At 50.1% G+C, this 21198-nt stretch overlaps 1 protein-coding gene across 4 annotated transcripts in view; it reads left to right on the plus strand.

The window, feature by feature from the left end:
* Csmd2 (CUB and Sushi multiple domains 2) overlaps positions 1-21198 on the plus strand; it is a 671876-nt gene that overhangs the window by 315377 nt on the left and 335301 nt on the right. For all 4 annotated transcript variants that reach the window (XM_045150007.1, XM_045150008.1, XR_006637190.1 and 1 more), the window contains exon 6: positions 10420-10532. In XM_045150007.1, coding sequence (XP_045005942.1) covers positions 10420-10532 — 113 coding nt within the window. The remainder of the gene's footprint in view (positions 1-10419; positions 10533-21198) is intronic.

Consider the following 21198-nt stretch of genomic DNA (forward strand, 5'->3'; position numbering starts at 1 on the left):
ACTCACTTCAAGCCAAGGTCCCTGGGACCTAGCTTCCTGAAAGACGCCCATCTCGTGATTGGCCCAGCACGGGTCACCTGGACACTGATCTAATCAGTAATCTTCATGTGAGGCACACGACTCCCTCTGTTCAGGGGCTGCAGGTTGAGGGAGGTAGAGTGACGTTCAGAAATGTGGACCTACCCAACTTGTACCTGGTGACAGGAGGAGACAGGGTTTCACAACCATAAAAGGTTGCCGGGGACCCACCAACTCATTCCCTGTCATCCATTTCCCATCCTTGTCATCTCGGCACCCCAGGCATATCCTTGAGTGTCAGCCCTGATGCTGAGATGGAAGGCCACAACCACCCCAGCACATTTGCTCAATGTGCACTGCCGTCACGCCGGCCCCCGGGGCATAGCGGCAAAACCTTCCTCCTCCCCAGCGCAGAGGCAGCCTGAGGCTCTGTCCCTCCACGTTCCAGGCTCAGATGCGCTGCCTCCTGAGAGCCATGCATCTGGAGGCTCTACCTTTACCTGATGTGCTTCGGAGCTCCCGGGAGCTAGCAATTAGCCAAGCTGCTACTCACCTGTGGGGCTTATGGACCTGCTTGTGGAAAAGCAAGAACATGTGCCCACAGTGATAAGGACCCCACCACCCAACCACTGCTGCCCTGGGAAGGGTCTGCTCTGTGTCCGAGGGGGGTCCCCCAGGAAGTTGCCAGTAGCCGCCAAGTGAGGTGGAGGCATTGCCAGACCGAGACTAAGGACATCTGGATGTATGTCTTCCTGACACAAGTAGGTGGTGCCCAATGCAGCATCCAGTGCCCCCGTCCCCTGTCTGTAATGTCTCAGGGCTCACCTTGTCCCCGCCTAGTCCTCTACCCCACACATGTTCTGTGCTTTGACCAGCAGGATCCCCTTCATTGTTACACCCAGACTGTGGTTCCTTCTTCCACCGAGTCATGTTCGCTAGTCCTCTCCTTGTGACAAGCACTCTGCCATGTGCCAAGGAAGAGGCAGTGGCCATGTCGAGAAAGCTCAGTCAGCGGGAAAGGCAGGCCCTGCCTAACAAGCAGAGAACCCCCGGGACATGACAAGAGCAAGCCAGGCAGGGCAGGAGAGATCGAGGTCAGGTTTCCTGGAGCTGAATCACCGGATGAGGGAGGGTGGACGAACATGGCCAGGGAGAAGTAGAGGGAGGAGAATTCTTGATGACTGTGAACATTCCAAAGAGGAGAGATGGAGGAACTCACATGGAGCTGGGCATCTGGCCTGGAAGACCTGAAATCCTTCTGGAATCTTGAGATTTTGAAGTCAAGGGCTGGTCACGTAGCTCACTTGGTAACGTGCTTGCTTAACACAAAGACCTAGTACCACGTAAACCAGGTATGGTGGCATGTTCTTGTCATCCCAGCACTGGGAGGTGGAAGCAGGAAGATCAGGAGTTCAAGGTCAGCCTTTTCTGCATTACTGGCTCTGACTGCCTCCTCCCATGGTGGTTTGATTCAGGTGTCCCCTGTAAACTTAGGGGTTCTGAATGCTAGATCCCCGGCTGATGGCAATTTGGAAATTAAAACCTCCTGGAGGCAGTGTATTTTGGGGGCAAGCTTTTAGGTGTTCTAGCCAGCTTCGCCTTGCCAGTGTCTGGCACACTCTCCTGCTGCTGTTGTCCATCTGAGGTTGGCCAGAAGGTGATGTCCACTCATGCCATCATTTCCCCTGCCATCATGGGGTTTCCCCTCGAGTCTGCAAACCCAGATCTTTTCCACACAGGAGCTGCTGTTGGTCAGATGTTACCTGCCAGCAATGCAAGCCTGACCGCAACACCCTCCCCTAAAAAAAAGCACACTGAATAAAACTAGAGATCAGTTGTCTCCCTTTCCTGATTGCAGAGGCGACATTAGGCAAGACGCTTCTCCCAGTGGGAGCAAGTGACTGCCCTTGGTTCACTTCTTCCTTCATGTCTAATAGAAGTGTCCTAGGGGTGAGGCAGATGGCTCAGTGGTTAAAGGTGCTTGCTTGCAGGCCCGCCAACCCAAGTTCAGTCCTCTCCAGCACCCATGGGAAGCTGGGTGCAAAGTGGAGCTCACATCTGTGATCGCAGTGTGTCTACAGCAATGGGGGACTGAGCTGAATGAATCCAGATGCTTGCTGGCCAGCTAATCTGGCGCACCCAGCAGCAAACCAAAAGAGACCCCGGCTCAAACATAAAAGGGGAGGCCAGGTGCTTTGAGGATGTCCTCTAACCTCCTCATAGGCTCTGTGGCATGCATGTGCCTGTGTATACACACACACACACACACACACACACACACACACACACACGCCCACAAATAAATAAGTAAATGTCCTGGTACACCCACACTCGCTCAGCCTTGGCCTTGACACAGCTTCCTTTCTGGTGCTGGGGCACCAGAAGCTACCGCCCTCGCTGCCAGCCAAATGTCCCCAGCCAGGCCCTCCGTGCCTGTGCTCGGCTGCTCTCTCCAGCTGAGCCTTGCACTTTCTGAGAATTGGTTAGTTCTGTTGCCAACTCTCCCAGTGCCAGCCGCACTTGTTATTGTAATTATGCGATTTAAATTAAACATCACATAAACGAATGAGATATGAGTGTGAAAGAAAATACAGTTGCCATGATGGAAACTCAATTGAATATTCTGGAATGACTCCACAAAGGAGAGCTACTAAAAAGGACAGCTTCCGGAGGATTAGGTGTGAGTGGAAGGAGACGGCTGCACCCCGCTGGGGAGCTGGAGTGAACCCCTGGCACTGGCATCCCTAGTGCTTGGCAAGAGCCTAGCATATAGTAGGGCCTCGTTACATAGTTGTTGCCTGGATAACCTAGTAAATGGCTTCACGTTGTAATGTATATAAGCAGGTCTTGGGCTTGCATTTAGTATATCGGCAATTACTGGCTGTTTAAACATTTCACAATGTAATGAAACATTTAAAGCACGAATGTGTCCTTTGTGCCCTTTTACAAGACCCTATTTAGAAACTAAATATTATTTTACTAATTTACAGACATTATCCTTGAGGCTTTTGTGTTGGGGTGAGCAAACTTTGTCAAGGGGAGAACGTACTTTGGGCTGTGCAAGGTAGTCTTTGTGACGTGAAGACACAGCTCTCCCCACACAGCAAGGAAGAAGTCACTGACAGCCTGCAAATGAATGGATGAGTGTGGCTGTGACATGGTCAGACTTGATCTACAGACACTGCCAGCAGGCCATGCTTGACAGACCCCTGTTCCACGCTGATGACTTGTTCTGCTGTGTGACTGTAGATGAGTCCAAGAAGCCCCCATCCCAGCAGACAGGGAGCTAACCTTCTAGCTGGGGAGGTGGTCAAGTCAAAAAGTGATTACAAATTGGGAAGTTCAGGACAGTGGCCATGTGTGTTTGCTCAGGACAGTGGCCATGTGTGTTTGCGCATGTATATGCGTATTTGTTTCAGGGAAGATACTCTGGGAGAAGAGGTAGTTAGCCAGGTTTATAGGATCAGCAGTATTTTGCCATGTAATCAGGTGGGGTGACAGGAGAGGGCACTCCTTGCAGACAGAATGGTGTATGCAGTGGCCTGGTGGCATGACACACTTCCGTGTGGCTGGAGCTCAGAATGGGTGTCACTGGGCATGGAAGGCTTTTATAAGTTTGGGCTCAATTCTAGACCATGCAGATTCCCAGCACGACAGAAGCTTGGTCCAGCCTCACAGAGGGTAGATGAGGAAGGAAGGCTGGCTTGAGGATGTCATTGCTGGCCAGGAGAAAGACGATGAGCTCGTGGCCTGGTCGCACCAGGCTGGAGGGCAAAGGAAAGGGGCTGCGGAGAGTGATGTCTGCAGGGTCAGGGCCCAGGAGGAGACCTGGCTGTTGGGTCGCATGTGTGCACAGAAGCAGAAGTGGCTGGGATGAACTTCACTTTGTACAGACTACAGTAAGGCACCCTGAGCATGGTCCAGGTCCCCAGAGTAGAATCTTTTCAGTGTGGCGCAGGCCTCTGGGAGCTGTCTGAACACAATTGGGCAGATACTGACCAGGGGAAGACCCCTGGAGAGGAGCAAGGGTCCTCTTCTCAGTGAAAATCTCTGAGCCTGGAGGACCCTATCAGTTCAGCCCCCAGAAATATTGGCACCCATCCCGGGCATTCACCATGTTTCTGGAAACTAGGTAGTACCATGGGATTGTACGGGGGAAACAGTTTATCCTGACTTTGCAAGAACCCTAAAAATTTGGCTGATGAAAACAAAAGGAGTTTGGAAAGCATCTGTGGTGAGCCTGGAGGTTTGGGTTCGTTAGGAAGATACCTTGAGGATGAGAGGCAGCTGAGGAGGGAGGCTGGACTCGGCCTCCAACAAGGGCCCCAATGCCCCTCCCCCTATCCCACCCAACAAGACGTTTCCAGAAGAATTTTCATGGTTGCTTCATGGTGTCCCATCTGTCCCCTGGTGGATACAAGATGAAGAAAGCTTGGGAGTGGGACATGGCAGCCCACCTCCCCTGTCTCACCCTCTCCCAGGCCAGCCTTGGGGGTGAGGATGGCTTGGGCTGCAAACCCCAGTCCTAGTGTGTGGTGCTGGTTCGGAGCCAGTACGCCCCTGAGACACCCTTGGTGCTTCCCATGCCAGGGTCCGTCACAATGAGGGAGTGGTGGCACTGTAGAGGCCACTTGGGGACGTGCCTGGTACAGCCATATCTAGAAAGTTCCGAGCTGCACTGCAAACAGGGCCTTCACCACCGGGCGGATGGGCCGAGGTTCTGCCTCCCCAAGACTGAGAGTTTTCTGGGATACTGATGATACTCCTGCTGTGGGCTGACAGGCAGCAGTCCCCAGGGAGTCGCTGTGGTCATTTATAGGGGCATCTTTCAGTGCCCTGGCATCCTGCCATAGAGAGAGGCTTTCTGCAAACCTGCTCAGGATGCTCCCACAGCCGAGCGCCAGGCTAAGGTTCCACAGAGGCAGGCAAAGCCACTTTTTCTGTAATCAACTATGGGCATTAAAGGGAGTGCTTTTTTTCCACCCCAAGCCTGATTCTATTAATGAAGCCCCATTTAACAGAAGTCAATTTACCAAAAAAAAAAAAAAAAAAGAAAGAAAGAAAGAAAAAAAAAACTTGAGTGTAATTGCTTAAATATATTTTATGTTGTACCACAGTAGCAATTTACTGGGCAAACTTGGAATTCCCCAGGCCCCCCAGAGAGAAGTTAATATGGACAGAAAGGTTTGAAAGGGAGCCTGTCTCTCTCTCTGTGTGTTCTTTAATTATGATTTTAAGAGGGAGCAAAATTAAAGAGGATCTTAAAGGGGAGGAGTGAGAGGAGGGGCAGATGCAGAATAGGATTCAGGCCGGACTGCTCCATGGACATGCATGCATGTGACAGCGTAACGCACTGGTTGAGTGCACAGGCTCTGAAAGGGATGGTCTGTGTTTGAAGCCCACCTCTGCCGTTTTACTGCCATGTGACCTTGAGCAGGTTTCTCTCTCTGTCTCCGTGTGTGTGTGTGTGTGTGTGTGTGTGTGTGTGTGTGTGTACACTCAGACTGAAAGAACATGCAAGAGTCAGACCAGCAAGACTCCACTGAGAAAGTTACACTTGCTAATAGGCTTGAGAGCATGGGAGAGAGAAAGAGAAAGAGCTAGAAGTCTGGGGGAAGAGCCAGCATGGCAGGCGGAGAGAGAACTGGTCAAGTTCAAAGGCCCTGAGGCTGAAGGAGGCCTAGACCGGTTTGTACAGCAAGGAGTCCCACAGAAAAGAATCAGGCAGGAGATATGAGGAGGAGGAAGCAGGGAGGCCAAGGCTTCTTACCAGGCCCTGGAGTTCTCTTCCTCTGAAGACTGAAGCCATTGAGGATTCATTTTGTTTTGTTGTTAATTCACTCTGTTAAGGTGTCATTGATATTAAACCACACTGCATTGTTGTAAACACATAGCTACTGGAGCTGTGTGGACAGTGGCCTTCCCATACATTGAACAGCCCACGTGGTCAATGGCCCATTTCCACCACTTCTGTCTCCTTCGCAACCAGGCAATCCTTCCTGCGGTCTCATGGCTCATTCCCAGCTCTGGAAACCCTCTCACTAGAGATGTGTCTTTCCCAGAGATCCCTGGGAATAGGACTTCACAGTCTGTGCTCTTAGGGTTCAGCAGAACCTTAGGAGGAAAAAGTGGCCCATGGCCTTATGGACGTTCCTAGCCTTGGAGGGATTTTTGATTATTTTGTTGTTGTTTGTTTGTTTGTTTTTGAGACAGTCTCCCTCTGTATCCCAGACTGGCCTCTAACTCACTATGTAGTCCAGGCTATCCTCAAACTGAAAACAGTCCTCCTGCCTCAGCCTCCCAGGTGATGGGATTATAGGCGTGAGCCCCCATGACAAGCTCCATTGGAAAGCTTCAAGCAAAGCCAGGCAAACTGCCCCTTTACAGCAATTTGATAAGGGTTCCTCCACATTAAGCCCCCGATTCCATGATAGACCCAAGAGGACCCTCAAAAGCCCGATGTGGGCTGAGAAGATGGCTTAGTGGTTAAGACGCTTACCTGCAAAGACTGAGTATCCAGGTTAAATTCCCAGTACCCACATAAGCAAGATGCACAAAGTGGCTAACGCGTCTGGGGTTCGTTCGCTCTAGAGTGCCCATTCTCTCAATCTCTCTGTCTCTCTCTCTTTCAATATATATGTGTATACACATATATATACATAATACATACATACATACCTCTTTCTCTGTCACTCTCAAATAAATAAAAACAAAATATTAAAAGAAAAGTAAAATAAAAGACCCAAAGCCAATGCCAGGAGAGCCAGAGGCAGAGCAGAGAGCAGAGACGCCAGCAGGGCACAAGCTCAGGGATGAGCAGTTGCCAGGACTCCTGGGAGGAGAGGGAGACTTTCAGAGCTAATCAGTGTAAGGTGGCCCGGGTTTCCCAAGCTGCCATCAAGAGATAAAGCACTGGATTCCTTCCTGACCACCCCCCCGCATGTCTCCTCCCCAAATTCCAATGACTATCTCGATTATCAACCTCTCTTGTTCCCCCACCTTCCATTTTTCAAGAAGGAGCCTTGTGGGTTGGAGTCCTGGGAGGGATTAGATCTCTATAAGGATACAAGAGACTTCCCAGGCCCATCAGCTCCAACTTTAGGTCCTTGTCCAAGTTACCAAAGAATTGAAAATGCAGATTCAAAAAACGGTTAATTAGAGCTGGGTATGGTGGTGCACACCTTTAATCCCAGCACTCGGGAGACAGAGGTAGGAGGATCACCATGAGTTCAAGGCCAGCCTGAGACTACAGAGTTAATTCCAGGTCAGCCTGGACCAGAGTGAGACCCTACCTCGAAACCCCCCCCAAAAGGGGGGAGGGTTAATTATAAGTTATAAGATTTATTTCAGAGAGGCTTATAGGATTAAGAGGAAAGGGAAATAGGAAACCCCAAGCCCCAAAACTATTCCCTCCTCCCCCCCCACACACATTCCTAGTCAGTGTGGGAAGGGAGAGAGAGGAGACCAAGAAAATCTAACTTCTCTCACATAGATAAAGATATTATACAGCAGAGAAGCCCATGGAGAAGGGGCTCATACATGTGGAAGGGAAAACACCCAAGCCAAAAGGAGCTCTCCTCATATCTAGCCTGGCTGGGAAAGATGAGGGTAGTCTGAGAAGATTCGCTTCACAGGGCTGGAGAGATGGCTTAGCTGGTAAGGTGCTCGCCTACAAAGCCTAAGGACCCATGTTCAAGTCTCCAGGTCCCACATAAGCCAGATACACAAGGTGGCGCATGCATCTAGATGCAGTGGCTAGAGGCCCTGGTGTGCCCATCTTCTCTTTTTCTCTCTCTCTCTAATAAGTAAATAAAATTATAATTAAAATCTTAAAAAATATAAAGGAAGATTCTCTTTGCATAAGGAAGGGACAAAGGAGGATAAGGGAGTCAGAGAAGCTGAGAGAGCCGAAAAGAGGTTAAAAAAAAAAAAAGAAGGAGGTCTACACAGCAGGCACAGGTCCAGTTATACGAATCAGGTATCCAATTAGAGTGAGCCTCATCGCCATTCTCTGGGATGTAAGGGAGAGACCTGATCGGTTGGTGGGCTCAGGAGTCCAACTCAGAAAGGGGCCAGCCAACCAGCTGGGAAAAGCTGAGGAAGAGGCGGGAAACGGATGAAGTCGATGCTAGTGGCCACGTTGGCTGAGCCTGGATCAGATGCAAGTTCTAGTCTTGCCAGAACAGGCCAGGTGGCATCCATGTTTCTGTGGGCTATCGGAAACAAGGCTGCATTGCTCTTAATTTGTCTCAGAGACCTAAGACATTTGATTCCTCCCAGACTCCCCAGATGTCCCCTCAATTGCAGTGAGTCCAGGTCACCAACCTCTCTTGCCCCCCCTCCCATTTTTCAAGAAGGAGCAGTTGGGTTCTGAATTATTCAGGTGGTTTCTGCCTAGGCCCACTTCCTTATGTAAATGGCCTCCAGGCTCTGACAAGGAGATAGGATTGAATTTGGCCCTGGGGGGGTGGGACTTGTCTGCAAGACCATTTGAGATGCCTTAGAAAACTAAATGACTCACCCTGTAATAAACTATTTTAAATGGGATCTGGTGAACTCCAGTAATTGCTTTCTGTAATAGTTCTTGCCTGAGCAATATGGGTTATATTCCTAGAGTTTGGTGTGTGTCAGCATTTTTGTTGTAGTAAAACCTCAGTTCTACAGGGTGATGAGCTCCTTGCTTAAATCTTTTGTTTAATGTATATTTATGAAGAGCTACTGTGCCGGAACTCTCCTGCCTAGACTTCCAGACCCCCTCTCTTGCCTCCTCCTCCTTCCCCCATGCCTGGGGAGACTCTCCTGTGTGTGGACAGGCACCAGGATTCCCTCCTTCCCCTCTGGTTCCCAAGTGGATGATGAAGAGGTGCTACGTCCATGTCCTGATCTCCCCGAGAGTCAGTCCGCGACAAAGAGGAACATCAGTCGGGAAATAGGGAGGGGAGAAAAGAGAGTTCTGGATATTCACCCTTTGCCCTCTCCTCATGGGCTTTCCACAAACCATCTATAGCCTCACTGAAGATCCGGGTCCTACATTGTGGCTTCTGCTATGAGCCCCTGTCTTCTTACCAGCCCCCCGCCCCCCCCCCCCGTAGTACCACCTTCCTGGGGGTCTCCCCCAGCCTGCTCTCACCTTTGTAAGGAGCGGCTCATCAGGCTCCTGGAAGTGTTGCCGTGTCACGGAGCCACCTGCTCACTGCCGGGGCCCTGACATGCCTGCCTTCTATCCAGTGTGACATGCTGGGTACTGGCAACCAAGATGAGAAGTAAACAACCACAGCTGCCATCCTCGAGAGCTTGCTGCTGCCAGGGCCATGCCAGGCTCCCTGCTGTGTTATCTCATGGTCCCGTTTTATAGATCGGGTCACTGAGTCTCAGTGGGCTTAGATAACTTTCCTGAGCTCCCACACTTCAGTTGGCCATCTAGGACCAAGCAGCTTCTCCCACTGCTCACCGATGAGGGGTGATCCCAGGTAGAAGGGGTGACGTCGGAGCTGTGACTGACATCAAATGCCAGAGCTCTACTGGGGAGGGAAGAAAGTCACCATGGGCTAAGACGGGCTGGGCTCTGGGCCACCTTTAGCGCCCATAAGATTTCTCACTTCATCCCGCAGACTCAAGGACTGGTGTTCTCGCTCTTTAAAAGAACAGGGACTGAGTTCAAGGTCATAGTAGGAGAGGCTGGATCTGAGCTCATCTGTGTGACTTCAAAGGTGAAAAGGGCAGTGTTCGGTGAGATTCGAGAGGGGCACTGGGTGGGCTTATTCTTCAATGGATAGCCTTTGAGGGGTTATTAACACCATGACAGGCAGTGTGGTGGGACTGCTGAAAGATGTTTGTCACAGCAGCAGCTGTTGTGGCATACCTGGCCAGAGCTTTTCTGCTAAGAGCCAAGCAGGCACTGGATAAGGGGGTAGGATTGATGAATGAGCTACCTTAATCCAAGTTGCCTTGGGCCCCCCGGGAGGCAGGGAGCTCGACTTAACTTGCAGCATTCTATGCTTAGGGCTCGAAGGGCCTGGGTGTGTTAACAAGGAGGGAGGCTTCCCTGGGGCTGGGGATCTCAAGGACTTGCCAGAGTTCTCAGCCATGACAGCATGGAGAGGAGGAAGGGTGACTGGTGGCGAGTGTTACCTGTAGAAGAGGACGAAGATCTTGCGATAGGAAAAGCAGTGTGATGCTTAGAGAACATCAGCAGGGGGCGCTCACTTGGCTCCTGGCCTCCAGGAAGGTTCTTTCGCCTGTCTGGGAAGCCCTGGTGAGCTGCTGGTCTGGAGAACCCTCCCCAGCTTTCAGGCCCCAGACTGCCAGAGAGAACACAGTATTTGTCCCCTGCTCCTGGGGCTGGGGAGACTCCCAGATGCCCAACTGTCCTCCTGACTGCACTGCTTCCTGTCCCCACAGGTTCACGGGAGCCAGCCTCCCAGCCCCGGTCATCAGCAGCAAGAACTGGCTCCGGCTGCACTTCACGTCCGACGGCAACCACCGACAGCGAGGCTTCAGTGCCCAGTACCAAGGTAAGTAAGCACAGCCCAGACCTTAGGCTTCCTCCAAGGGCAGTGGAGGGGACTCGGGGGGACGCAGTCTCCTCTTACACTGGGACTTGTACACTTCTGGGGGTCCCTGCCTCTGACCTTTCGCCTTTTAGGATCCCGAGGTCTGAACATGTGCATCAGCGGGTCTGTGGTCCTTTGCTGCCAGTGTGGCTGTCACTGAGGACTGGCGCTCAGGCTGTCCCTCACAGTGGTTAGTGTTCACCACATGCCTTTTAGGAGTCAGACTGGGTACCAGACACTAGGCAGGCACCATCTCCCTCACTCCTCTTTGCCACCTGTGAAGTACATAAGGTTGGCACATGTCCCCCTCCCCCCCCCCCCAGCATTTTGCTGCCAAGGAAGCTGAGGAAGGCTCAGAAGTTAAATCTGTTTTCCAGGGCCACCTGCACCACCGCCTGCTGAGCTAGATTCCCTCATCCGCCCTCCTCCAGCCAGCCTCCGTATAGTCGGGGAGCTCCCCACCCCTCCGCTCCTCATCATTCTGTGGAGGGTGACGATATTGCAAACACAGGCAAAAATCACTTTAGGGAGCACCGCGGTTTACGTGCTCAGATCTGGGCACGAGCTCAGAGCAGGAGCAGTGGGTGAAAAATGCAGGGAAGCACTTTTCTGCTCCAATAATGAAAAATTTCCCAACCCCGGGAGAGGGTCAACCCAGAGGGGGGTGTGCTCTGTACCTGAGGAGGTATACACAGCCAGTGAATGTGCAGGAAAGGGGAAAGGCATTCCTTTTCAACCCTGAAATACTTGGCCTCATCAAATGCTCATTTAAGCTTTTAACTATTACCAGTCACCAACCTATGTGGATTTTAATAGATTCAACAATGCACTCATCTTGTGGACTTAATAAGCAGAAGGCATTTTAGGAGGCCTGGGGCTCCAAGGCCAACTGCATGTTAACCCACACAGAGCAGCTCTGGCAACAGCTAAGCCCTTTCCCCAATGTCACTGAAGCCAGGCTGTGGGGCTAGAGTCTAACATGAGGGAGGAAGCCATATCTTCATCTGTGCATCTCTTTTGAACATCCTCATCACATTCAAAGATGTAGGACACCTCTGAAATATCTGAAAAAATTAACAAGGAGCCCATTGGCATGAAGGTGTGCATCACAAGGTCTGGCTTTTCAGGAAACAGCGGTGGAGGCCATCACTGAGGCCAGGCTGGCCCGTGAGAGGAGAGGCACCCGCTGCTTTTGCATCTTCCAGTATTTTTCTCCCCAGAATAGAACAGCAGATCTGAATGTTGTCATTCCTTCTGATTAAATAAGGGTTGGCTATGTTCAGTATTTCAAGTTCCCCAGGGCTGCCCCTGTGTCATTGTGATATGTGAAGGGCGCCATGCCAGACACTAGCATCGAGAAGGCAGACCAGACAATCTCTTGCATCCCTACCATGTGCCTATTATGTACCTACTGTGTGCCCGGCCCTGTGCCAGGCATCTGGGGCATACTTCTTCCTTTACTCCTGCACAGACCAGTGACCAACCAGCCTTCCAGCCGAGGCTCAGACAGGTTGTATAACCAGCCCAAAGACACATGGCCCCTAAATGGTGAAATTTGAATTCATTCACAAGCCTATGTGAGCTGCTCCACAAAATCAAAGAGTCTCTTCTTCTTATGGTTCTGTTAATGTAAAAAAACAAACAAACAAACAACAAAAAAAAAACAGCTCTCACCTCCAAGGGAATATTCTGGAGGCAAATATGAGTGACCATGGCCTGAGAATAGACTCCAGTTGCCCCAAAGTTCGTGTTCCCATAGCAAGTTTCATGAAGTTTTTATACCAACAGAACAAAGAAAGTCATAAATCAAAACACAATTTTCAAAATACATTGGTGGGTACACCAGGTAGACTGGGTCATAGCAAAGTGGCAAAGTCTCTGCTATAGGCCTATCTGATGGCATTTGTAGCTTTGGGCTTGGTAGAAGAGAGGGCTCTGTTTGTATATTCCAAAAGGCTTTACTTAATAGTCTTAAAGATATTAGGTCACACAGAGAGGTGGGCAATAAATGTCTAAGATAGCCCAAGATCATTTGGCTCTGCCTGCAACATTCTCAGCGAGGTGAGGGAATGGGTTGTGGGGGGGGGGGATGGAACAGGCTGAGGTGGAAGGGCTAGAATTCAATGTCCTGGAGGGTTTGCTGAGAGAGGCAAGGCAGACTACAGTGCAAGATACTATCTCAATGACAATGCCACTACCACCAATAATTATACAGGAGAGAGAGAGCTGTGTTTAAGGCTAGAGATAACTTCAGCCGCAGGTATCAGAGAGTTCACGTCCTAGTTCAGGTGTGTTCAGAAGATGGGTGATCATTGGCAGTAGCCTGGCCGAGCGTTCTAAGGTGCTCAATTAAGAAAATGGGTGATCGAAATCCACTTGGATTTTCCACGTACCGTGATTATGTGTCTTTGTGACTACACAGAAAGATAAACCTGCTTGGCCTATCTCTATTCTCAGGGACATCAAGTTGAAGAGAGGTGCAAATATGAATCTGTAACTCCCTACTGCCTTTGATAAGAGCTGTAATTGGTGCCTGATTAAAAGTTCTAGAATGTGGACTGGAGATGGCTCAGCAGTTAAGGTGCTGGCCTGCTAAACCTAACAACCCGGGTTCAATTCCCCAGGACTCACATAGTGGGTCATGTATCTGGAGTTCGTTTTCAGTTTCTGAAGGCACTGGTATTCTCCTCTCTCTCTCTATCTCCCCCACCCCCGCTTGCAAATAAATAAAATATATATTTTTAAAGTTCTAAGGTGAGATAAAGGGGCAATTGGTTTTGCAGGAAGGACTTAAAGACAGGAAACAGACAAAACCAAGGGTAGAAAAGAGACGGGGGAAAGGTAGGCCTCAAAGTGATGTTAGACACAGTAGGACACAGCATGGGGAGGAGGGGAGGCTAGAAACTCCCTAATCCAGAATCCCACCCATGTTGATACATGACAAAGATAGCAGTCCCAATCCAGCCCTCACCTGTTTGTGGACGGCCCTCAAGCAAGGATGGGCTTCATGTTTTAAAACATGCAGGGGTAAAAATAGATCAAAGAAGAAGCCTATTTCATGACACATGAAAACGGTATAAACTCCGCATTTCAACCATATTACGAAGAAAAGTTTTCTGGAACCCATTTGCTTACACTTGGCCTACGGCTGCTCTAGGGCTACCAGGGCAGAGCCAGAAGTTTGTCACCTAGGCGGCTACAGTCTGTGGACTGGCAGCCACTTTATAGCAAAAGTCTGCCCACTGCAGGCAAGTGTGCCACTCAAAGCCCAGAGGGGAGGAGCAGCAAGAAGCAGTGTGTCTGGGCACTGCAGAGTGAGGCATGACGTGTGGCTTTTGCTGGGAAGACGTAAACAGACATTGATTCACTCCAGATTGAGCCCCAATGACAGACCAACGCACCATTCCACTTAAGGAACTCAGCGAACCGGTGAGATTATTGGCGTTTCCAACAGGAGTGTGGGTAAGGGATGGCTTACAGGAGCGCACGTAACTGAAAGGCAACTGTAAAGGAAAAAGTCACTCCCATGTGGGTGAAGTCTGAGAAAGCCACTCCCAGCTGAAGGGGAATCTCTCCCCAGCAACCTGGGTGAGGGGCCTTGTGGCTCTTCTGAGACTTAAGTTTTGTTTGCTTCCTGAGTCTCCAGGAGGGAATGCTGTCCTTGGTTTGCAGGCAAGAGCTCTGTGACAAGTGAAGTGTAGCTATGACAAGCCCTGGGGAAGATGGGCTTATTACTGCTGGTCACAGCAGAGAGAAGCTCGGAGAGAGGCGGCCAGGCTCACGTGTCCAGCCTTGGAAAGATCTTTGCTAGAGAATGGAACTAGGGAGGGCCGTTGGGAGGAGTGTTTGAGAATTTGGTGGCAAAGGCAGAGTTTAGACAGGGTGGAGGTGAGAAGGGACAGACCAGAAGAAAGATTTCCATGGAAATCCCACTGCACTCATGACTGTGTATGTGGGTGTGATGGCGGTGAAAGAGAGGAAGGAGTCGGGAATGAAGGTTAGATTCCTGGCTTGAGTCAGTGGATCACAGAAACGATACTACTGGACTAGGGATGGTAATTCAGTGATTGAGCCCTTGCCTAGCACGCACAAGGTCCTGGATTCCACCCCCGGTGTTGGCAAAACACACACACACACACACGCACACGCACACACACGCACACACACGCAACACACGTGCACGTGGGGCGATGCTATTAACCTGGGGCAGTCAGTGAGAAAGAATTTTGCTTTTGTTTTGTTGGAGTGTCTTTGTCTGGGGAACTATAGGATAGTCCTTGGTTTTATGTAGATCTTCAGCTCTGTCTGAGCTACAAACAGAGATGTGAAAAGTTCCAGTCAAAGCAGAAGCCTAGACCACCAACATATACACATGAATCAAAAGTGCAATGCTCAAGCCGGGCATGGTGGTGCACACCTTTAATCCCAGCACCCAAGAGGCAGAGGTAGGAAGGTCGCCGTGAGTTCAAGGCCACCCTGAGACTCCATAGTGAATTCCAGGTTAGCCTGGGCTAGAGCGAGATCCTACTTTGAAAGACAAAACAAACCAAAAAAAAAAAAAAAAAGTGCAATGCTCAAATTGGGTTCTATGGAGACCAAGAGGGTCACCTTATCAGCTGGTTTCATGAGAACTGAGTGGATGGGAAGCAGGTATTCACTCTCACTTCAAGCAGATCGGCTCCTCTTTAGATCAGTTTCGTATAATGGGCATTTATCTGAGTGTTTGTTAAATGGATAGGTTCTTGTAGAGAAAGTGTTTGGAGCCTCAGGACTTAGAACTCCTCAAGGTTCCTTTCATCATGCAAGAACCACTGAGGTCGCCATCAAGTAGTCCCTCTGCCTCTGGTGAGAGATCTTTCCAGGCCTCCTCAGGCTGCGTTTCAGTTTCTGGAACAAAACACCCAACCAGATGGTGCCTGTGGAGGAAAGGGCTTATTTGGGCTTACAGTCTTGAAGGAAAGTTTTAGCCTGGCATGGTGGCACATGCCTTTAATCCCAGCACTCAGGAGGCAGAGGTAGGAGGATTGCCATGAGTTCAAGGCCACCCTGAGACTACATAGTGAATTCCAAGTCAGCGTGAGACGCTATCACAGAAAAAAAAAAAAAAAAGACAAGATTTGAAGGGACGTTTCATCATGGCAAGAAAAGCATGTCACAAGCAAGAAGGCTGGTTCATGTCACCACACATGTGCATCAAGGAGCAATCAGCAAAAGCGAGCTCTCACAAACAAGTGGGCCGGACTGTAAAATCCCAAGGGCCACTCCCAGTGATGCACCACCTCCAGCAAGGCTCCACCAGCTAGAGACTAAGGTAGGAGGCTTAAACCTAAACACTTGAGTCCATAGAGGACACTTTACATTCAAACCACCACAGGATGCTATTTGCTTTCTCGAGTTATTTCAGCCCTACAAGGGGTGGTGAAGAAACTGTTTTGTACATGCATCAGTAGTAGTAACCTTTCTCTGCACCATGATAAAATAACTGGATAAGAAGCTTATGGAAGGAAAGACTTGTTTTGGCTCAGGGTCAAGAGTAAACAGTCCATAGTTGTGTGAAAGACTTGACAACAGGAGCCACGGTGGCTTAAAAAGCACAGAACAGAACCTGAGGTGGGGCTCACCTCCAAGAATCCACTTCCCCTACCTACACCCCACATCCCAAAGGTTCTACAACCTCCCCAAACAGTCCCACCAGCTGAGGACCAAGCTGTTCCAGTCCCCCATTGGGGACATTTCACATTCAAACCCTAACAGCCCCTTTCCATGAGTACGTCTCACGACAGTCTTCCACATCTACAGATAGATGGGGAATGTTGTTAGCCCCACCAGGCTGTGGGGAGTGAAAGGAGATCCAGACAGAGGACCTGGCACACAGTAGATACTCAGGAAATGGAACCTTCAGCCTCGTACCCCACAGATCTCTTGACTTCCTGTTTACGGGGAAACATTCAATGGGAGAAGCAGAGCCAGTGCCAGCTCCGCTGGCCCTCTTTGGGCGCATGCCCCTTGCCTTCTACCCTCACTTGATCATCTGACTGCTGTCTGGTGCCTGCAGCCGAGTCCCTGCCTGGCCCCGCTGCCCCTCTTCTCCTTGCCTCTTTTGCCAAGTCAGCCCCTGTGGCTGAGAGGTAGAAGACATTGCTCAGTGACATCCGTGGACTCCTGTTCTCTAGATGCCTTACGCCACATCCATTTGCATTACGCAGACACTGATGCTTATAAGTGCCACACTAGAGCTTCATTTCTCCACACAAACGTGCTGGCTTCTTGCTTGTGACCAACCCGCTGTCTCAGGCAGGAGCAGAAGGGGCAGCCTGTGACCCACACTCGGAGCTGCCACGCTTGTCCCAGTCTTGCCTGCAGATTCTGGATCTCTGTGGTGGGGGGGGGGGGGCAGGGGGACGGTGTCTATGCACAAATGAAGAATGGTTGCTACCTGGCTCAGTTGTCCAAGGCCAGGTAACCACAAATCCAGGCTTTGGAATTTGGTAAAAAGCAAGTCTGTCACCAGTGCATAAATACAATATCCAGCCCCCTCACCTCACTAGGTTTTAGGTGTAACTCAGCCTTTTGCAAGGAAACGAAAGTACTCATTCATCTGCCCAGTCATCAGCCTCTACCCAGCTCTGTGACACTTGCAGGACGCAGACATTCAAGCCCATGGGACCCTAGGAGAACAGGACATGGTGTGGTCAGACAAAGGTCTGAGTAAACTCTTGAGAGGGCCGTGCCTGCTACCTGAGGGACAGAGTCAGCCATGGGGAGGTGGTAATGTTTGAGTGGGGCACTGGCTCCCTACCAATAAGAAGCAGCCGGGCCTTGAAGGGGAGGAAGACAGCCAGGCAGACAGGACAGTCCCACACCAGCAGCTGAAACCCGGAACTGCTGGCTATAGAGAGTCCCTTAGACATCCTCCCTCTGCTCATTTGCTCCAGCTGAATATTCTGGGAGGCTGTTCACGAAGGCCACCACACTGTCCCATCCATCACGGCAAACACCGTCCCAGGAGTTAGAACAAGCCACCGCTCCGCACACACTGCTTCCCCTCGACCACACAGGGTCCTCTGCTCCTTGAGGACTCTGCAGGCTGCGCGCAGCTGGTCTGTGGCTCACCAAGAAACCGTGTGTCCAGCGCCCAGTGCTGTACTTCTTGGTCTCGTCTGGGCATTTATTATGTGGTCAGAGCAGCTCCCGGCATCCCCATGCTGATTGCTTCTGAGAAGCTCACTCCCCAGAGAGTCCTCAGCACCCACCTTCTTAGCAATAGCTTGTGCCAGAAGTTGGGGTGTTCTGTGCACCGTTTCGTACAGGTGTTTGCCACTTCATTAGCCGGAGCGGTGACTCCGAGGGCAGAACGCACCGAAGTACCTGGATGGCATCCAGTGTCACATCCTGCAGCATTCAGTCTCTCTGTGACTCTTTTCCTTTCCCTTCCATGTCACCTGCCCCATCAATCTTTGGCACAGCTACTGCAGCTGAAGTTTCACCAGATGTTCCTTCTGTCTGTCCTTGTCACAGGCACTAGTAGTAAAATCTAAGTGCTAAAGATTCCTGCTCAGTCTGCTCTTCAGTCTGAATCTTGTCACCTTCTCCTGCCAAGAACATGCCATCATCTGTAGTCCCACAGCCTCTCCATATTTCCCTAAGCCCTTCAGGGTTAAGGCCCACACTCTCTTTTACAAACACTGTGACATTAGTACCCATAGTCTTGCTCTTTACTTTTGGTCACCAAAGCCTAGAGCTTGGACTACTGGCACTTGAGTTTTCTCCTACTCAAAATGAGTGTGGTAAGAGCCATCTCTGGCAAGTATGACTACAGGGTTCTAGTGATCATTGCCAGAATCAAGAGAGAGTCCAACTTATCAGACCCTGGAAACTCTAAGCATCCTCAAGTTCACCTCTCAGACCTTTAGATGTAGTGTGTGGGATGTGAGTGTTGTCAGTCTGTACGTCCACGCTGTGACTGTCCTTCAGTGCTTTTCTGTCCTCTGCTGTGTTGATACCCTTCCAACCTCTAGGATGACGTCAGCAATGAGCATGCTAATTCCCCTGTCTGCACTTGCAGACATTGTGGCAAATTGAGTCACCTCTTTGGGGATTGTCACAGGCTTAGGCTGTTCCCTAAACTCTGTGACTACTCGGCTGACATGCATCCAGACACCTTTCCTAGTTGCTATTGGATGGACACCTTTGCAGGTCTGTGCTGACACTACTGTGGAGACCATGCATGCTGACGCGGTGGCTGGCGATGGTGGTGCCTCTTAACTCCTTCCTCTCGTGTCCAGGGCTCGGGGGTTAGGGAATGGCTCTGTGGATGAGGTGATTGTCACACCAGTTTGAATAACTTAGTTCAGACCTTCAGAACCCATGCAGAAGCTGGACACCGGGGTGGGGAGATGTACAATCCTATGAAGAGAGGGGAAGCAGAGAGAGGAGAAGTTCTTGGCAGCTTCCCAGCCAGCTAGTCTAAGGAATGGATTGGGGCTGACCCCAGAAGTTGCCCTCTCATCTCCACAGCCATGCCTGTGCACAGGTGTCCTTTCACTCACACGCAAGAACACATAGTATGTTCATAATGCAGACCAGTTGACTCGGAGGCTCTCCCAGTTCTGTTTAGGAATCTCTGTTCTCACCTTTGGCTCCACAGGAAATAGCATCTGCTGGGTGTACAAGTCAAAGCCTTACCTTTCAGGCATTTGCACTTGCCTGTTAAACCTTTGGTGTAAATCTGAGTTGAAGAGCCAGGACTCTGGACTGGCCTCACCTGGCCATGAGTAACTGAAGCAGTTCTGCACAGACTGGCCTGAAGCAGCAGCAAGAGTGGAGCAGAACGTAGGATGCACACACAGAAGCGCTTGTGTCCCAGAAAGACATCAAGTTTCCAGTGTCCACAGGCCTCCCCAATTTGTAAAAAGACGGAGGCTGGGGCAGGAGAGATGGCCTAGTGATTAAGGCACTTGTCTGTGAAGCCTAAGGACTCATGTCCAAATATCTAAGTCCTATGTAAGCCAGATGTACGGTGATATAATCATGTAATGTCACATGTGCGCACAAAGGGGCACACATGTCTGAAGGTTGTTTGCAGTGGCTGGAGGCCCTGGCACACCAATTCTCTCTCTCTCTGAAAAAAAAAGCCAGTGTGTTGGGCTTCCCTAGGAAAAAAAAAAGGACACAGGCTGGGGAGATGGTTCAGTGGATAGAGTGCCTACTGCTCAATGGTGAGGCCCTGAATTCGGACCCAGCACTCATTTTGAGGTCAGGTGGCCAGCTGCCCTGTAATCACTGTGGTTAGGTAGACTAGTGAGTTCTGGGCTCAATTGAGAGACCCTGACTCAGTAAAATAAAGAGTAGAATAGTCTAGGAAGACAGTTAACTTTTTTCCTCCACATGCGCACACATGTGCGCCCACATGCATATAAACATTCATATACGCGCATATCACAAACACATACAAACTCCAAAAAAAAAAAAAGGAAAGAAAAGAAAGGTGGAGTCAGGGAGCAAAATGAAATCTAAGTAAGAGGATGAGCTTAGGCAAGAGCAGCTCAGCCCCTTTAAGGGAGAGTTGGAAGAACTTTCTAAGGGTGTGTGAATCAAATTGGGGAAGGCTTGATGGGTGTGGGAGGAGTCAGGGCTGACTCAGTCCACAGGATAAAAAGTCTGAATGCACCGGGGCAGCACCAGGCATGGTCCACATCTTCTCTCCCATAGCCTCAGCCTTAGGGACAGGCCAGGCTTCCTTTCCTCAGCAGGTCCTTGTCTACTGCTAGCCCAGTAACTCTGGCTGCAGACTAGAGAGTCTTTCATATCTCCACATTCCTCCAGCTCAAATGTGTGCAGTGCCTCCTGCTAACCTTTACAGCAGCGGGGAAATGTCTTGTAATTAACCAGAGTAGAAAGGATGAATGGAGCAATGTGGCAGCCTCCCGTAGTCATTATCCTTCCGAGGAGATGAATGTACCTGTTACAATTTCCATCAACCAGTTACAGCCAGCATGTTTCTCTTGGGAGCCCCGACTGTTCACCTACGATGAGAAAGTGAGAAATTGTGTATCTGTGTGTGATTTACACTGTGTATGTGACTCTGTAGTTCTATGCTCACCTGCATGCTTGTGAGAGCTCTGGTTGTAGACATGAATTAACATGTGTGCATATATATATTTACATGTGCATCTGCATCAAGGTCTATGCATTTGTGTAGTCATAAACACGGGATTGTTTTTTTAAGTATACTTTTAATAAAATTAATTATTAATTAAAAAATTTTAACAGCCTCAGGCTTTTTTAAATTGAGAACTTCATTCAGTTGTTACAGAATTTCACACTTTAAAAAAATGGTTTTGCTGGGCGTGGTGGCATACGCCTTTAATCCCAGCACTCGGTAGGCAGAGGTAGGAGGAGTACCATGAGTTCGAGGCCACCCTGAGACTACATAGTGAATTTTAGGTCAGCCTGGGCCAGAGTGAGACCCTACCTCAAAATCCCCCCCCCCCAAAAAAATGGTTTGGTGTGTGTGTGGTGTGTTTATGTGTGTAGTGTGGCGTGTGAACCTAGGTGTACACATGGGTATGCTTTGCATAATGCATGCAGAGACCAGAAGACTCCTTCCTCTATCACTCTTCAGCGT

This window comes from Jaculus jaculus, chromosome 5 (assembly GCF_020740685.1).
Source record: "Jaculus jaculus isolate mJacJac1 chromosome 5, mJacJac1.mat.Y.cur, whole genome shotgun sequence".
Lineage (NCBI taxonomy): Eukaryota > Metazoa > Chordata > Mammalia > Rodentia > Dipodidae > Jaculus > Jaculus jaculus.